This window comes from Podarcis erhardii (genome assembly GCF_964252035.2).
Source record: "Podarcis erhardii genome assembly, chromosome: 7".
Lineage (NCBI taxonomy): Eukaryota > Metazoa > Chordata > Lepidosauria > Squamata > Lacertidae > Podarcis > Podarcis erhardii.
The window spans coordinates 36,347,638-36,365,953 of NC_138511.1; the positions used below are offsets into that span (position 1 = coordinate 36,347,638).

The 18,316-nt window shown below is 44.8% G+C and overlaps 1 protein-coding gene and 1 long non-coding RNA gene across 4 annotated transcripts; one reads left to right on the forward strand and one right to left on the reverse strand.

Moving 5' to 3' along the window:
• The first annotated feature begins 2,470 nt into the window (after nt 1-2,470).
• Nucleotides 2,471-9,698, forward strand: LOC309346518. Its single transcript, XR_014158661.1, has 3 exons — nt 2,471-2,603; nt 3,220-3,727; nt 9,592-9,698. It is a non-coding gene; the product is annotated as an uncharacterized lncRNA (long non-coding RNA).
• On the reverse strand, nt 7,133-13,508 carry SNX20 (sorting nexin 20). 3 transcript variants are annotated; one of them, XM_081870287.1, is made up of 5 exons: nt 13,370-13,508; nt 12,778-12,991; nt 10,424-10,590; nt 9,608-9,759; nt 7,133-8,742 (listed from the first exon to the last, which is right to left on the reverse strand). In XM_081870287.1, exons 3-5 carry the CDS (start codon nt 10,581-10,583, stop codon nt 8,074-8,076), a joined length of 981 nt encoding a protein of 326 aa, XP_081726413.1. In that variant the 5' UTR covers nt 10,584-10,590; nt 12,778-12,991; nt 13,370-13,508; the 3' UTR covers nt 7,133-8,073. The 3 variants fall into 3 exon arrangements, with proteins under 3 accessions (XP_081726413.1, XP_081726412.1, XP_081726414.1); XM_081870286.1 differs by having other exon boundaries at nt 12,778-13,508; XM_081870288.1 differs by having other exon boundaries at nt 10,424-10,607; nt 12,778-13,508.
• Nucleotides 13,509-18,316: the final 4,808 nt, after the last annotated feature.

Consider the following 18,316-nt stretch of genomic DNA (forward strand, 5'->3'; position numbering starts at 1 on the left):
ACGCTGATTCTTTGAGATTGCATGACTCATACCTGCCACTGCAGCATCAACCCCCATGGCAATGGCTAAGAACGCAAGAGCCTTCATCCCTTTGCACCACCCAAAAGGTCTAGAAACATCTTTTTTCCTTTTTCTTTTTTAAAAAGAAAGCTGATATTCTCTGGAATTTGAAATGTATACTTGGTGGCGGCGAAGCATAACAGCTTCTCCCCGCCCCCAGGTACTTGAAAAGAGCATTTTCCTCCAACAGTGTCACTGCTGATGTCTGTATGTGCAGTCCAGCTTAGAAGCCACTTATTAAAAAGTAAGAGTTAATTCACTTTCATTATGTTTCTAGTGTTGTGTTTCTAGAGCTGCAAAGTGTTTGACGAAGACCTGAGAGACCAGGGTTCAAGTCACCACTCAGCCATGAAACTTACTAGGTGACCAGTCACTTCCTTCCAGCCTAACCTACATCACAGGGCTGTTGAGAGGATTAATTGAGCAGGGAAGTACCATGCGCTCTACCTTGAGCTCCTTGGAGGAAAAGGTGGAATATAGATGAAAGAAATAAAAATATATTATTAGGATAGCTGCCCCTCTCTTCATTTATGGAGCTCCCTGAGGTATCAAGCTCATGGCTGTTGGAAGAAAAAACTGGGAGTAGATGGGGCTTTAAGGAAATAAGAAGAGGCTGCTAGATCAGGCGAATGGCTCATCTAGTCCAGCACCCTGTTCTCACAGTGGCCACAAATAGGACCTAAGCAAAATAGCATCTCTCCCCACTTGCGATTTCCAGTAGCTGACATTCAGAAGCACACTGCGTCCAACCATGGAAGCAAAAAATAGCTGTCATCTTTTAAAGCCGTCCAAGTTTGTGACTACCGCTACCTCCTGTGGGAGCAAATTTTGTAGTTTAACAATGCGCAGTGTGAAGAAGTTCTTTCTTCCATCCATGAATTCTAGTGTTATGCAAGAAGAAGATATATTGGGCCCTTCCAGATTTTCACCATGTTCAGATGAAATTTGGTCACATGCCCACAAAAACAGGTCGCACAATTATAGTTGATTGGGAGATCTTGCCCAGTAAACCTTCTTCCAGGTTCATAGCTGAGTGGGGATTGGAACTCTGGTCTCCCAGGTCCTAGTCCAACACTCCAACCACTAACAACACCAGCTGTTACGACTCGGAAGTCCTGATGGATTTTTATTTCAGAGGGGTGGGTGGGTGTCTGACAGATAACCCACTTCAGTCCTGCAGTGGTGAGGAGGGGAAAACACTTTGCATATGCTTTGTGGCACTGTTTTCATTAGAATCCTCAGCAGTAAAAACAAGTTGAGAGGTTGAATCTTGGCCCAAATTAGACCTTTTGCGAGTGTCCTGGTAAGAGTTTGCCATTTTGAATGGAAGTCTGTTGGCGAGGGTGATAGGTGACTTATTAACCCCGGCTAACATGTTAGCTAGAGAAAACGCTGGATCTCCACTTTCCCTTTAACCGTGCAGAAAAGAGTTCGCTTACTTTTGCTCTTCTCCTCCCCTCATTATTTGATAGTTCTTTAAAGAGTTGCAAGTTTTACTTTGGCTGCTTTTGATCAGAAGGAAACGGCAGTGCTGGTGCCGAAGCGCTGCAGTGTCTTTGGCTTTGAACTCACCAGGTCTAAAAGCCTGCAAGAATATTTTCCCTTTCAGCTTTCTAGCCTGGCTCATACAACTTCCTGATAAAGGGATATGTTAAATTGTCCTTAAGGACGACTAGAAAGGTAAGCTTTCCCATCCAAAACTCACAATGGAATTGATTAAAAAAAATAAAAAAATTACGTGCATTAAAAATTTAAATGTTAGCCTTTTGGAGTAGAAATTCATTCTTTCCAATATTCTGCCTTCTAAAAAAGTTTTTTTTTTTTTTAAGTGCTAAGTTTGTGGTGCATGCCTACAGCCATGGGTTCAGTCAGTGCGACAGTGCCCTCTAGTGGTATAAGCCTTAATCATAGGTGTGAACTGTTTATTACTGTGACATTTTCCAAACTCCCGATCATGGGGCACAATTGCTTTTAGGAATTAAAGTGGGAGGCACGCTCTGTGCTGATGCTAGAAAAGGTTTTACTTTAACACATTTAAAAGTAAGAACTGTCACCGAAGAGTTCACCTGCTGTGTTTCAGTGTGAGTAACTGTTCTGGGTGTGATTTCTCTGAGGATGTCTCTCAGAGAAAGCCAGTGTGGTGTAGTGGCTAAGAGCGATAGACTCATAATCTGGGGAACCAGGTTCGCTTCCCCGCTCCTCCACATGCAGCTGCTGGGTGACCTTGGGCTAGTCACACTTCTCTGAAGTCTCTCAGCCCCACTCACCTCACAGAGTGTTTGTTATGGGGGAGGAAGGGAAAGGAGAATGTTAGCCGCTTTGAGACTCCTTCGGGTAGTGATAAAGCGGGATATCAAATCCAAACTACTCTTCTTCTTCTTCTTCTTCTTCTTCTTCTTCTTCTTCTTCTTCTTCTTCTTCTCCGTATTTGGTGCGAAGGAGACCAACCTATAGCAATGAATCATCCAGAGACACAGTGGGCCTCTTCCATTTACTTTGGAAATAGGTGGGTGTCCTGAAACAACTCAGTTGGTTAGAGTGTGGTTCTAATAATGCCAAGGGGCATAGCTGTCAAGTGTCCCTTATTTGAAGGGACAGTCCCTTATTCCAGCGCCATGTCCTGCTGCTGTCCCTTATTGATGGATGTCCCTTAAATGTCCCTTAAATGATGTCCCTTAAATTTCAAAGGAAGCAGCTCCTCTCCCTCCCTCCCTGCTGGCCAGGGAGGAGGGAGGCTCCAACTGTGTTGCTTGGCTGTGTTGCTCACCCAATAAGAAGTCTAAGAACGACTGGGGGATTCAGCTTGCATGCCTTGTGTGTGGCTAGTTAATGTAAGCTGAGGGGGGGGGTTGAATGCTGGACACCATTTTGTTGCACGTGCTGCTGCAAACTTTGCAGTGCAAAGCCAGGCCGGGGAGCCATCTTAAGTTGAGGCTGCATAGGCCTTGTGGTGCATGTGATTCAGATTCTATTCAGTTGAACCTCTGGTTACAAAGTTGGTTGGACAGTGTTCTCGAAGCTACCCATCATGAGTTTGACCAGACTGCAGGAGGACAGGAAGACTGGAGTGCCTGGAACAGGTGAGGCTGCAGGTCCCTTATTTTGGCTGCTGGTCCCTTATTTTCAAGGCTGCTGGTCCCTTATTTTCAAATCTGTAAGCTGACAGCTATGCCAAGGGGCATAGTCTTGCATTGCAAGGGGTTGGAGTAGAAGACTCTCAGGGTCCCTTCTATGATCTATGAACCAGGAACTACTGAACTACAGCTCCCTCTTGTGGTGAGCCACTGAACTGCAGGTGGCCGGTTTGTAATGAAATACCTTCAGGTCCTAGAATGACTCCACCCACCCAGGCTGGCCATTGGAGCCTCTTAGACAAGAAGGAACATAAAAGAGCTTCCTGTGACAACTGAGTTTAGCTTGAGCAGCAGGGCCTTCCTGAATTCTGGTGTGTTCTTGCATTCATGGACCAATCTTGATCCTTGACTTGCTTTTCTTTCCCAGTGCCTGGTTTGTCCTACAGATCAGGTCTACTCTTCAGTTCTATCAGCCAGTTTTTCATGACTCCTAATTCTGGCTCACTCCAGACTTCTGCCCACAGCTCAGCCCTGCCCAGCTGGTAGTGTTGGAATTACTGATTTATTGGAAACAAGAGCAAAAATGAATTGGGGTAGGTGGATTAAATTGGAACTAATTCTTAATTCTCTTGAGAGTCCCATGGACTGCAAGAAGATCAAACATATCCATTCTTAAGGAAATCAGCCCTGATTGCTCACTGGAAGGACAGATCGTGAAGCTGAGGCTCCAATACTTTGGCCACCTCGTGAGAAGAGAAGACTCCCTGGAAAAGACCCTGGTGCTGGGAAAGATTGAGGGCACAAGAAGAAGGGGATGACAGAGGACGAGATGGTTGGACAGTGTTCTCGAAGCTACAAGCATGAGTCTGACCAAACTGCGGGACGCAGTGGAAGACAGGAGTGCCTGGTGTGCTCTGGTCCATGGGGTCACGAAGAGTCGGACACAACTAAACGACTAAACAACAAAATTCTTAATTTGCCTACTTATAAAAAATGTTTGACACAGCTCCCTCTATTGGAGATATAAAGTGTCACATTGCATCTAGGAATGGGAGACATTACATCTAGGAAAGCGTTTAGACCATAGGTAGGCAAACCAAGGCCTGGAGGCCAGATCCGGCCCAATCGTCTTCTCAATCTGGCCCGTGGACGGTCCAGGAATCAGCGTGTTTTTACATGAGTAGAATGTGTGCTTTTATTTAAAATGCATCTCTGGGTTATTTGTGGGGCATAGGAATTCATTCATATATTTTTTTCCAAATATAGTCCAGCCCCCCCACAAGGTCTGAGGGACAGTGGACTGGCCCCCTACTGAAAAAGTTTGCTGACCCCTGATCTAGGAGCTTGGTTTGCAGAGTTTGTCTTAAGGAAACTTGGGAAAATTTCCCAACCCAGTCTTTCAATTGCTGGGGGCCTTGGGGAAATTACATGGTCCCCTGCACTCTAGTTTTCAACCTAGCAAGTGATTCCCCTAGCAAACAGGTCCAGAGATCAATATGCTATGGACAGCATATGGATTGCCAGGCACAGCAATAGTTCCAGATGACTCTAGTGAGTGAAACTCATTAGCATTCTTCATAGGCGCCGACTCCATGGGGCCTGAGGGGGCCCAAGCCCCCTCAAAAATTCGTTTGGGGGGGCTCTGCCCCCCCCAATAATTTAAGAAAATTATTACCGTTAATTTCGCTCTATAACACGCAGATTTTTTCTCCTAAAAAGTAAGGGGAAATGTCTGTGCGTGTTACTGAGCGAATGTGTGGTCCCTGGAGCTGACTCGCCGGAGCGCAGGGGCAAAAATAGGCAAAAATCAGGCAAAAATAAGTTCGGGCGGTCGGGCGGAGGGAAGGCGGAAGCTGCTGCTTTCCTGCATTCTGCCTCAGGGTCTTACTGCCCACACGCTTCTGTTGCTGCGTTTGCTCAAACTCAACAAAGAGCAGGGAATCCCCTGCCCTCCTGGCAAGCAGAGGGTTAAGGAAAGGATCGAGTCCTTCCTTCTAATTCTTTCCTAGTCACACTGCGTGCAGGCTCCAGCCCACCACCTCCTCCTCTCCGTGCTCTAGGGACTCGTAGGCAGCCGAAAAAACATGCAGGTGGGAGAGAGAGAGAGAGGGCTGGCTTAGGGGGACGGGGACTTTTGCCTTCCTTTCCTCCCCCCCACCCCGTTAAACTCCTCCCCTGCATTCTTAGCCAGCTGCTTCTCCACACACCCCTCTTGTGCTTCTTGTCCCTTCTGTGTTTTTCCTTCCCTCCCCATTTAAAACGTGGTGACAAAGCACGGATCCACATGGATCCTCAGGATTTTTGCATTGGGTCACCCCAAATTCACCATCAGATCACATAGCATGTCCATGGCTACATCTTGCACCAAAAAAATCACGCACCCACTGTTGCCTAGGGTCACAGTGGTGCAAAAACGTGGTTACAAAGCATGGATCCACATGGATCCTCAGGATTTTTGCATTGGGCTACTCCAAACTCACTGTCAGATATTAAAAATCTTTATAAAATAGAGAATTAAATACATACAGAATGTTAAATTTTCAGTTTTGAAATATTAGTACTAGTTTAGTACTGTATTTCTATATTACTATAGTACTGTATTAGTTATTTTCAAATACTTAAATATTTTTAGGGTGTAAGACCCAATTAAAGCCCGTTATTTACATACAGTATTACAGTATTTACATACAGTATTAGGCATACTGTATTAACTTTATTAACTGTATTAAAGCATTAACTTTGAGATATTATTTTTATTTAATGAACCCTCAGCCTTATTCAAAGTAAGCTTAAATTAGCTATTTCACTTATTAATCAAAGTGCTATTACTGTGCGACAGCAATATTTTATGTTTTATTCTTTTAATGATAGTTTAGGATTTATTTAAATATCATTTCAGTCTTTTCAGAGCTATATATTCACTGCTCTGTAATAGTCTATAAGCATAATTGTTACTGTAAATTAAATTAGCTTTTTACGAAAATACCGTGCGTGTTTATGTTTTGTTTCTTTTTTCAAAGCCAAAAAGTGTTTCAGGCTTGTCGAGTTTCCCGGAGTGTGGAGTTATAGAGAGTTATAGAGAGTCGAGTTTTCGGGGTTCTAATGTTGATCATATGACTCTAAAATACTTTAAAAAAAACTTTAAAACTCACTAATTTTCACCTAAAATTTAGAAAACTTCCCGGGGCAGGACCCCGGTATGGGCCCCCCCAATATTTTTTATAAGTCGGCGCCCCTGGCATTCTTCAACAAACAGTGAGGAGGGCTGGGCAGGCAGGGGGAGCACAAAATGAATAACCAGCTAATGAGCACTGATTGTGAGGCAAAAGTGGGGAAGAGCGCAGGAGCCTGTGTATGTGAAATGATACCTTGCGCAGGGAATAACTTGCCTGCTAGTGTTTCAGAAGCTGCCTCAGGGACGTCATCTGCTGTTTGAGAGAGAGATGCCTGCACTATTATCTACTTAATGGCCCAAATGATGTAATAATTGATATGGAAATAGGCCCAAACTAAGTTGCTTGTAGTTCAAATCTCAGAGGCTACTCAAAACTGTCTGCCCAAATTTTATTTAAATTTCCTTTTTGGGGAGCGGGGTGTGTGCAGCCGTGGCGGTTTGTTTGTAATGTGCTTTTCTGAGGCTTGCAAGGAGCACGAGACAGATGTTAGCCATCTCCTATTTCTTTTGAGATGAAACGGCTCCAGACTGGTGTTCTGACTGACACCGATTATTAATATGTCAAGAGAGAGTCAACATAGCATCGCTCCCCCCCCCAAAAGCCAAACAGAAGGTGTATCTTCATCTCAGATGTAAATGAGAATGATTCCTAGGGAATTCTGGGTACTGTAGTTCTATGCCTAGGAGCCCTAATGTAGAAATCTCACCAAACTACAAATCCCAAGCGTTCTTCGGGGAAATGCTGGCTGTTAAACTGCTTTTCTCCTCAGTCTGGGGAACCTGCAGCCCTCGAGATATTGCTGGACTCAAACTCCAACCAGTGTTGTCAATATGGATGTTATTTATTCATTTAGAAAAATGTCTAAACTGCTTAATAAAAACCAACCAACCAGCTTCTAAGGGGAGGTTCTAATAGGATTCCTCGCAATACAAAACAATTATCGATAATTCATAGAAAAGGAAAACAGCAAATACTATTTACATATAATAGGGATGGGAAACCTTTATCAGCCCAAGGGCCACATTCCCTCCCGGGCAACCATTTAGGGGCCACATGGTGGTGGTAGATGGAGCCAGATGCAAACATGGGTATGTGGATATTATATTTAATGTGGGTACATTTTATGTAGAAACCTCTGCCTTATACTGCACAAAGGTAAGAGACACACCTGTTATCATCACACACCTTTGCCTCTAGCCCCACCTGCCAGTGGCATGTTGCAGGTGCCACATAATACCTGCTCCACATCTGTAAGAGATCAGTGTTTTTTTGTGGCAACACACACACTTTGGAGCTCCCTGCCTATTGACATTAGGCAGGTCCCGTCACTGTACTCTTCTCAGTGTCTGCTAAAAAACATTTATCTTTACGTAAGCTATCTAGAAATGCAGAATGCTGACATGTGCTTTAATTTGGTTTTTAGCTTTCTACTGATTTTTATTATTTTCGAATGTCTTAAAAAGTTGTTTTTAACTGTTGCTGCTGATAATCTAATAGTTTTTTTTCTTTTTACAAACTGCTTTGAGGTTGTTGTGTTTTTTTTTACAATCAAGCGGGATATAAATTGTATTAAATAAATGAAATAAGTTTGGCTCCCAGAAAGTTGCCCATCAGGAAATGTGGCCCTTGGGCTGAAGAAGGCTCCCTGCCTCTAGCCTAAGCAAAAAAGTCCCAAACAGGCTTTCGCCTTTCATCCTTCTAGAAGGTGTGCCAATTGCTTAATTATTGACTTTACGCCTTTTCTGCACCTTTCCCAGCTTCTCTCAGTCTATGTACTCTTGAACTGCAAGTTCTTTTAGAGACACCATTTTAGTTAGCCGTTTTTTGGCCTTCCTTTCCTCCATCTTCTCTTGGAAGTATAGAAAGTCCTTGCCAAGTTCGTATGCTAAGGAAATCATTGTTTCCAGCAGGGGCATGTAGTACCTGTGACCAGGATGCTTCTCAAGGCGTAGCAAAGCTTTCTCTCCAAATTCGTAGGCACCTTTGGAGTTTTCCAGATCTTTGTGACAGACGACTATGGCACAGAGAGTTGGGACCAATAGGGTGGGCCGATGCTTGACAAGTTTCTCTTGCAGAGCTATAACTTCCAGAAGTACCTCCAAAGCTTTGGTAAACTGTCCTCCCCGGAGGCAACTATAGGCCTCCTCCAGTTCTGGTCTCACTAAGAAGTCAATAAATATTCTAGATGTCCGGGTGTATTCCATGGAATACAGAAGCCGCAAGTAATCTTGGAAGGCTAACTTCCTCTCAATGATGATTTCGTCTGTGAAGTTCCCCGTCATACACTTCTTGGGAAATGCAATATCCTCCATTTCATCATAAAACTCCTTCAGAAGATTCATGTGCAGCTTTTCAAAATCTGAATACCGACGCTCAATCACTGATCTGTTGCTGTCGAAGCTGCCTGTCTGGATGATGAGGATCTGGTACGTCTAGCGGGCAACACACAAATGAAACAATTGAGAAAAGCTTTGGTGGCTCAGGAAGAAGGCTGGCACTACTGAAGCCAGCAGCACCATCAGGACATGGACTTTGGAGCAGATGCCCAGGCCACTCAGCAGAATGAGCAGGAGGGCCCCCCAAACTCAGTAGGGCTGCCTTAACATGTTTTGAAATAGTCTTAAAGAGGGGTAGTTGTGGTGCCCCATTCAGTGCAGATTCTGAACTCTGCAGAAATGATCGTAAATATCCCTGCTTGGAAAAGGCCCATCTAGTCTAGCATCCTGTTTTCAGTGGCCACCAGATGCCTGTGAGAAGACAGCAAGCAGTTGAATGCAACAGCACTCTGCCCACTAGGATTTCCAGCAACTGGTGCTCAGGGACCTACTGCCTCCGACAATTTAGGTATAACGTACGACATAGCCATGGTGGTTCATAGCTGGTGATAACCTTATTCTCCCTGAATTTGTCGAAGCCTGAGGTAGGAAACTGGATTTGGCTGATGGGCTAGAGCCGCTAGACTGTTATCTCCTCCCCCCTGCATTGCAAGCCATGTTTGACAGGTGGTCAGGGAGCGTTATATTGCAGAATGCTTTCCAATGGCATTCTGAAGCCCCCTGCAGAGCACTATTTTTCAGAGTGATGGTATTTCAGAGCACTTTGCAAGCTGATCGTTGGTTCACACAAAGCTGTATGTGCATTACTTTGCAAAGGGTGGATTGGTGGTGCCTGCAAAACCCCTTTTGGCTGAGCAATGCCTCGCACCTGACATCATATGACATCACATGTAGAACAGTGGTGTGGTTTGGCCAAAATGTCTCCAAATGTTTTCACCCGTACAGGCTTACATTTGCTTACCACATATTTAGAGAAGGGCTTCTCTACAATTCTGGCTGACGGGATTTCGAAAAGGACCTTGACTTCTCTGCAATTGCGCTTCTCATTCCGCCAGTATTCTTGGAGTTCCTTAGTTGTCATGGACGAGTTGGGACTTTGGACTCTTTTGTCACCTAAAAGAATGTATATGTTTACTGAGTCCTTTTGGGGGTTGGGGGTGGGGAATGTGTTCTAAAGTGCTCTAAAGTGTGTATGCAGCTGTACGCAGAGAGATAAATCCTTGGGAAATTGCTTAGGTATGGGTCCTGTTTTCAGACATAATAGAAACCTTTCTCCTAATTTGATGACTCCTCCAATATGAAACCATTTCCATAGACAACTGTTTTATTGCACTAAAAGTAGAACATTATAGGGCTACTCCAGAGTCCCTCGGAAAGAGGGATTGATTGTTAAACCACTCTGGGAATAGTGAGAGCTCTGTGAGAGGAATAAGGGTCTCCTAGCAACTCTCAGCACCAGTAAAAGACTACAGTTCCCGGGATTTTTCGGGGAAGAATGTGGCCTGTGGAGGGTCACAATGTCCAGAGTGGTCTGTAGGGACACCAGGGGTGCTAACTTGAATAAATATGGGGGGGCAGGTAAGCCCTGCCCACATAATCATTTGACACGGTGCACACACACCATTTGAATGGCATTGCCCATCAACTTTTTTGAGGGGCTGGCCCCCTCATTTATTTTATTGACTGCTAGGAATTGGCTTCTCTGAGGGTCACAATTGGTCTCTGGACCTGAGGTTTCCTCACCCCTGACTTCCAGAGTCACCTGTCCAGGCCTTACCTGAGATATCAGTGGGTTCTGTCTGCTCCTGGGTTGGCTGAAATGAAGTTAGGGTTTCATAGCCATCTCCTTCATCTGAATGGGTGTCTTCAGCAGACTCGGCTATAACCCCTTGGACTTCCTTGTGATGGTCTTGTAAGCAAGGTTGGCCTTCCTCCATTGCGGAGCTGTCAGAAATAGACTGCTATTTCATTTTTTAAAAAAATCAAAGTTGTTTACAACAAAAATATGTAAATATGTAAAAAACCATACAGTAGAAACATATTAATAATTTAAAACAGACATCAGTTAACCATTGTGGGAAGATGCCCTCTTAATTGCCTGCATAGGCCTGATGGAGTAGAAAAGTTTTCAGCAGGCGTTTAAAAGTTAAAACGGAAGGTGTGTGCTGAATCTCTGTTTGCAGAGTATTCCACATTACTGAACTGATGACTCTAAAGACACAGTTTCTGGTTGTTGTCAACTGAATCTCACCAACTCGAGAAATGATCAGTGATGCTCTTGCAGATTATCTCAGTGATGGAGCTGGGATATAAGGATTTAGGCAAATCGTGTACTTTCCCACTTGTCTGTGCCATACACCATTTCTCTGGGCCCCATAAAAATCTTCCCTAAAAATGGGTCTCAACATACACCTTCATACATCTCTCTATCTTTAGTGCAGGCAAGCAAAGAGACCTCTTCTGACACTTGTTTTCAGGGCCCACCCTACTCCTGTTACTGTACTCTTAACTTTTAAATTCTGATTTTCAGATTGTCGCAATCCCACCCCCCCCACCCTGGGACTTGCTGGTGAAGGGCAGGCAATGAACTGAACTGTCATCATTTCGTTTTTTAAATGATTTTATATTTCAAGTAACAAAAGATACCCAAACAAGGAAAACAGAGCTTAGTAATTGTACAGAGAAGAAAAGAAAAATAGCAGCTGGACGAATGTTGCTACCAAACATAAGTCTGTCATAAGTCTGCCTCTGGCCCCATCCACCACTAGCATGTGACCCACAAGGTAACGCAGCCCCTGAATTGAAAAACGGTTCCCTATCCTGGCGTATAGAGAGTGGAGGCAGATCCCTGCCTCTGTGAGCAAACCCAGGTGAAGACTCATATAGAAAAGAGCGAGAGAGGGTGGCACCACTCCCCTAGGTGTGCGGATCATGACAGCTTGTTGTTATAAATGTGCCTCCATATGGTGGAACGCAGAGACAGCCACCTACGTCTCTTCCCCTGACATGTAACACAACATCAAACTGTCATTGTGAGTTAACTAAGCAAACTGGGACTAGGTCCCCTCCTCCCCCAAAGCCACTTCAGATGAAAAACGAGCCATTTTTAAAAGTAGGTTTCACGTTCGAGCCTTCAACCTTTCATAGCCGCAGTCGGCCGCCAAACCGGTGACATGCTAGTAATTGCAATAGTTCAAATAGCTAAGCCCACGTTTCCGAAGGTGTTCAAAAGCAGCATGAATAAAGAGCCTGTCATTTTGGCATAGGTGGCACATTAATGGAGGGAGGGGAAATCAATGCAAACAATCAGCTTTAAACTTGCAAAAGCAGCAGCTTCCACAAATGGTCATTAACAAGAATTTCACCTTTAAGATGTGAAAAAAAAAGCAGTTAGCCTACTAACTTGCGGACCATTTTTCTCTCTCCCTTTCCTCCCACCTCCTGCTCATTAATGTTCACACTTGCAATCATCTCTAAAGTAATCTATGTATCCTAGTGTAGCCTCACATTCTAGAGTTCTGGATCAGACTCCATGGTTCCTTGGGTGTGGGCAGGGAGGCAGCTGCCCCCCTAAAGTAAGTAAATAAAAAATAATTAACTGATCAGTTGCGTCACAGATCTCAGTTCTGCCCTCCCTAACATAAAGCCTGCACCCATTAAAATAAATCTTGGTTACAACCATGCAAGGTTCTACGTTGCCCACTATCCAGAGGACAGCCAGACATTTCTGGAAAGCCCCTGCTTGAGCTTTTTACTGCCAACAGTATTGTGGAGCAGACTGGTTGGCAGGAACCCTTAACACAGAGCTGGTTCAAAGTTCTTTTGGGGTGGCACCTTCAGGGACCCGTTTTTGAGTCAGTTTGCCCCTTCCTTGCCACTGTGTTCAGCTGCTCTCCTCCTCTGCCACACTGTTTCTGCCATCTTGCTCTTCCCAGACATGGCCAGAGAGCAAGCAAGGACTGCTCAATTATTCAGTGATCTAGCTAACAAAGGAATTAATAAAAGGCAGAAACCAACACCCCTCTCCCCATATATATATATATATATATCACACATTTCTGTAACACATACCTAACTAATTTTACTAACTGCTACCTGGCCACCCACAGATCACAGGCATAAAATACTGACCTGGTTAATAATCTAGAAATTGTTTCCTTGACAATGGTTTTTAGAGTCTCCAGAACTTCATGGCAGCTGTGTTTCTGCTTTCTCAAAATGTCCAGAGTACCAAGTTTCACTTTACATCTCACCAGCCAACTTCTCTTTTTTACTGTACCAAAGAAGGAAGCTGTGTTTGGACTTCCTGGTTCAGTTTACTTGCTGTTTGTCGAGAAGGCGCTGGCTGCAGTAATGAAACCTGGAGAGAAACTTCAGTGTGTGCTGTTCCACATATTCTGTGTTTAAGCTAGATGGTGCTCTGCGTTGGAATAGGGGACTAGTGTGCCCCTCCCCGTTATGTCTCTATTAGCACAATTAGTTTCCCTGCTAATTACATTAATATGATGAGCCAAACATGGCCTGTCCCACGTGAAAACTAGGCAAGCAAATAGTACTACAATCCATGGAGCCCAATTAAATACACAAAAGCAGGAAATGGGAAGCTTTTTTAAGTCTGGGAGCCGCTTTCCCTTCTGGGCAACTTTCTGAGAGTCATGTGCCAGGGATCGGTGGGGCCAGAGAGAAAAGTGGGTAGGGCAACAAATCATCATTATTTTATAACCTTTCATACGGATGAGTTTCTCCATACTTTCACATTCCTCTTTCTGCCCTCCATCCAGACAAGCAAAAGGCATTCTCAAAGTACAGGCATGGATGGATTCCAGCCAGGCAAAAGCACTCAAGGTGTGAAGCAAGGATAGGTGAGGTGTGTGGCCTAGAGGGAAGGGGTGTGGCCTAAGGAGAGCTCCATGGAGCAGTTACAGGACACTGCAGGGATGCTTCTGACCTCCAGGCCTGAGATTCCCTGCTCCTCTTTTAAGCCTTCTACAGTGTGCTCACTGGAAGGACAGATTGTGAAGCTGAGGCTCCAATACTTTGGCCACCTCATGAGAAGAGAAGACTCTTCCAGGTGTGCCAGGAGTTGTTCAGTAACCACTCACTCAATCACCTTGCCCAAGAATGGAAGATTTGAGACTGGGCGATAATTGGCCATCGTGGCCGCATCTAAAGATGGTTTTTTAAGAAGTGGTTTAATAACCGCCTCTTTCAGCGGGTCTGGGAAGGCTCCCTCATGGAGGAAAGCATTCACCACCCCATGAAGCCCATCGCCCAGTCCTTCCAGGCTAGCTTTCATAAGCCAGGATGGGCAAGGATCCAGGTGGTTGGCTTCACTTGTCCAAGCAGCCTGTCCACATCCTCAGAGGTAACAGATTGGAATTGATCCCACACAACTTGACTAGACAGGACTCTAGCACTCTCCCGCCCTGGCCCTGCTCCCACGGTGGAGTCTACTTCTTCCCGAATCTGAGCGATTTTATGTGCAAAAAACTTTGCAAAATCATTGCAGGAGATCATGTGGCCCGTACTGGGCCCTGATGTCGCAGGTGGTTCCGCTAAATTGTGAACCACCTGAAAAAGTCTCCTGCTGCTGTTTTCTGCAGATGCAATAGAGGCAGCGAAGAAAGTCTTCTTCGCTGTCGCTATCGCCACTTGGTAGGCTTGACGTTGAGCTCTAACCTGTGTCCGGTCAGATTCGGAATGAGTTATCCGCCACCAGCGCTCTAGCCGTCTCAACGATTGTTTCATTGCCCTCAGATCTGTGGAAAACCACGGGGCTTCCCGGGCTCCATGCAATCGGAGAGGGCGCTTTGGAGCCAAACAGTCAATAGCCCTGGTTAACTCCACATTCCAGCGGGCCACCAGGGAATCGGCTGAAAGGCCATCAACATGGGATAAGGCATCCCCTACCACTCTCTGGAAACCATTTGGATCCATTAAGTGGCGGGGGCGGACCATCCGAATCGGTCCCACCTCCCTGCAGAGGGGATGGGTCGCAGAGAAGTCCAGTTGCACCGGGAAGTGATCTGACCATGGCACTTCTTTCATTTCGCTTTTACTTAGTGTCAGATCACCAACATCCATAGAGGTAAACACCAGGTCCAAGGCATGTCCGTGGCTATGGGTTGGGCCAGACTTATTCAGGGACAGCCCCATGGAGGCCATGCTTTCCACGAAGTCCCGAGCAGCCCCTTGTAAGGTCGTGTCGGCATGGATGTTAAAATCCCCTAGGACAACCAAGCTAGGTGTCTCCAGGAGAACATCCGCCACAACCTGATGCAGCTTGGGCAGGGAATCCTTGGTGCAGCAGGGAGGTCGGTACACCAAAAGGAATCCTGTACTGCCCCTATTGCCCAACTTCCAGAACATGCACTCAGAAAACTGGGTCTTCCCAATAGGACGCCTGGTGCAAACTAATGACTTCCTAAAAATCACTGCAACCCCCCCTCCCCGCCCACATGACCTGGGTTGCTGTGCGTAAGAGAAACCTGGTGGACAAGCAGCGGCAAGGACAGGCCCATCTGCTTCATCCAACCAAGTCTCTGTTACACATGCCAGGTCAAGTCCTCCATCCATGATCAAGTCATGGATGGCAGTGGTCCTATGAATCATTGACCTGGCATTGCACAGCAGCACCTTCAGGTCATGTGGGTATCCCTTGCTGATTCTAGTATCCATCCGGTCAGGACCAGACCCGGAGGCAGGGATAGTCCTCAGACAACGACTAAACCTGCCTCCTCTGTAATGACATGATCTGGTCTTAGCGTAACTCCTCCTCCTACCCGTGATCACTGAGATTGGTTGTCCCAGTGCATCCCCCCCGTGGAACATGCCCCAGCCATTTTGTTGGCTGGGACCTACTCCCCGGCAGCCCTGACCCCTCCCCTTAAGAACAAAATAACACCTTAAAAAAACAAAAAACCAATAAAACAATACAAACAAAAAACAGTAAAAATTACAAAAACATAAAATCAAACAAATTCCCAGGCCCAATAAACATCCATCCCACCCCCCCCCACATACAAAAAATTCAAAAGAAAAATTTTAAAACATTTTAAAAGCACTCTGCACCCCTCCAGCAGTAACAGCAACTGTCCTAGTGAGGCCCGTCAGGCCCTGCCCTGGGCCAGGTGGTAAGTGGCAGGAAGGAGCAGGGCCCCCAGACACTCACACAGGAGAGTCCTCCTGGGCAGCAGAGCACAGCAGTCCCTGTGAGGCTTCAGGCCCCGCCCCAGGCCAGATGGTGAGTGGCAGGAAGGACAGGGCCCTCAGACACTCACACAGGAGAGTCCTCCTGGGCAGCGGAGCGCAGCAGTCCCTGTGAGGCTTCAGGCCCCGCCCTGGGCCAGGTGGTAAATGGCAGGAAGGAGCAGGGCCCTCAGACACTCACACAGGAGAGTCCTCCTGGGCAGCAGAGCACAGCAGTCCCTGTGAGGCTTCAGGCCCCGCCCTGGGCCAGGTAGATGGTAAGCGGCAACAGCAGGGCCCTCAGACACTCACACAGGTTCACTTGCATAATGTCAAATTGAGGTTGCATAATTAAAATGGGTTTGGGACCATTATGCAACAAACCTACTTTTTTGGGGGGGGGGATGGTCCTTTTTCTGGTGTGGAAAGTGTCAGAATATGCACTGGAAAGTGTGGGATAATGATTGCTTGATGCATGCTCACGAAATTACCAGTGTCTTACAAGCTTCTGCAAATTTTGTGCAAACAAATTATTATTATTATTAAATTATTATTTATTAAATTTGTATTCCTCCCTTTACCCGAAAATCACAGGGCAGTTCACAGCATAAAAGTACAAAATAAGAACAGGAAATACATAAACAAAAACAAACCAGTAATCCCCCCTTCCTCAAACACATTTAAAAGCCCATAGAATGTTTAATCAGCCAAAGTTGAAACATTTTCACCTGGTGCCTAAAGATATGTAATGAAGGCCTCCCTGGGGGTGAGCCTCCCTGGGGAGAGCATTCAACAATGAATGCTTAACATGAATGTTGCCTGGATGCACCCTTAGTGTATCACTGTTCGGAATTTATTGTGGTTTGATTTTTATTATTGTATTCTCTAATATTGGATTGATATTTGGTGTTTTTTATATATTATCTCAGTTGGCATCTGTCTTGGATTTAAATTTTTGTATGTATGTGCTGTTGTTCTAAACTGGTTTTTATATTTCAATAGTTTTTTAAAAGTATGATTTTATATATGCAGTTGTCTTAACGGAAGTTGTTTTAACTGCATATATGTAACAGTTTTAAAAATATGTTATTATATTGTAAATCACTTTGGGGTGCTTCATGGGAAGTGATTCATAAATATTATTATTGTTGTTGTTGTTGTTATTACTACCACCACTCTGAAATCCATGCTTATTTCAACATAAATAAACGTTTACACAGATGTAACTTTTAGTTCAGTGGAGTTTTCTCTAGGATGTGTGCAGCCCTAGAGTACTAGACCCAGACTAAAGGCCAAACTTAACACAGAATTTATTTATTTTCCTTTCCTCCTCCTTGGAGTTCTTCGTCGGGAGTTTTGTGTTTGATCCTGCTTGCTGTTTGCCACTCAACGAGCGTGCCGGTGGCATGCCATCTGAAACTTATCCTAAATCTGCCAATGGATATGTAACCAAGAAGGAATATTTCCAGGCTGCACAAAGCCCCCTTGATCTCTCTAAAGCAAAAGGAAACGGAGGAGCAAAGAATCTCCTTTTTCTTCTTTTCACTGTACTCAGCAATTTGAAGGCTCAATGGCTTGGTTATTGCCTGATAAGCAGGTCACTGTTAAAATAAGCTCTACAGATGTGTGAGCAGACAGTTCCTCAAATATAAATATAATTTTCAAACGGCTTCCTGTCAAAAACCACAAAAAGGGGTGGTAGAAATCTTTTCGATGATCACATCCGCAATGAGGTCAATCGGTGAAAGAAAATGTGGATTAGAAATGGGTTAGTGTAATAACAGAAGACTGATGAGTACCAATTTACTGTTTGGATTTATGAAAAATTAATTTCCTCCAAGACCTTTGTTTATATAGGACGTACAATATAAAACCTTTTTTTAAAATTTAAAAAAGTGGATGCTTTTTGTGTGTGTAACTGGCTATGACTTAAAGAATGTTTAAGCAGTTCCCAAGATACTTGCGTAGAAAGATTATGGGACGATCGCTCTCCCCACATATGTAAAAACATTTCTTCTAAAGAGCTCAAAGTGGCACACAGAATGGCACACAAAGTGGCATTCTTCTTCTCCGTTTTATCTTCACAACAACCCTGTGATGTAGGTTAGGCTGAGAGACTGTGACTGGCCCAAGGCCACCCAGTGAGTTTCATGGCTGAAACATGCTCTCCCAGGTCCTAGTCTGACATTTATAAATATTTATACTCTGAATAGAATTTAATTGAGCCATCCCACTGTGTTTTAGGTATTGTATCAATGCTTCAATTTCTAGCACAATATATCGTAAAAGGGCACGTTAAATAAAGAAAATCTCAGGCATTGTTGGTAAAGTCCTAGTCTGTCACTGCCACTATTCTATTTCACTCTTATTTTTTGCTGCATTTCCCCCCTGTTCGTCTGCTAATGTTGCTCATACCATCTTAACACAATGCAATATTAAATAGAGGAGCATTATTACAGAAGCTGCCCTGCAATAGTGAACA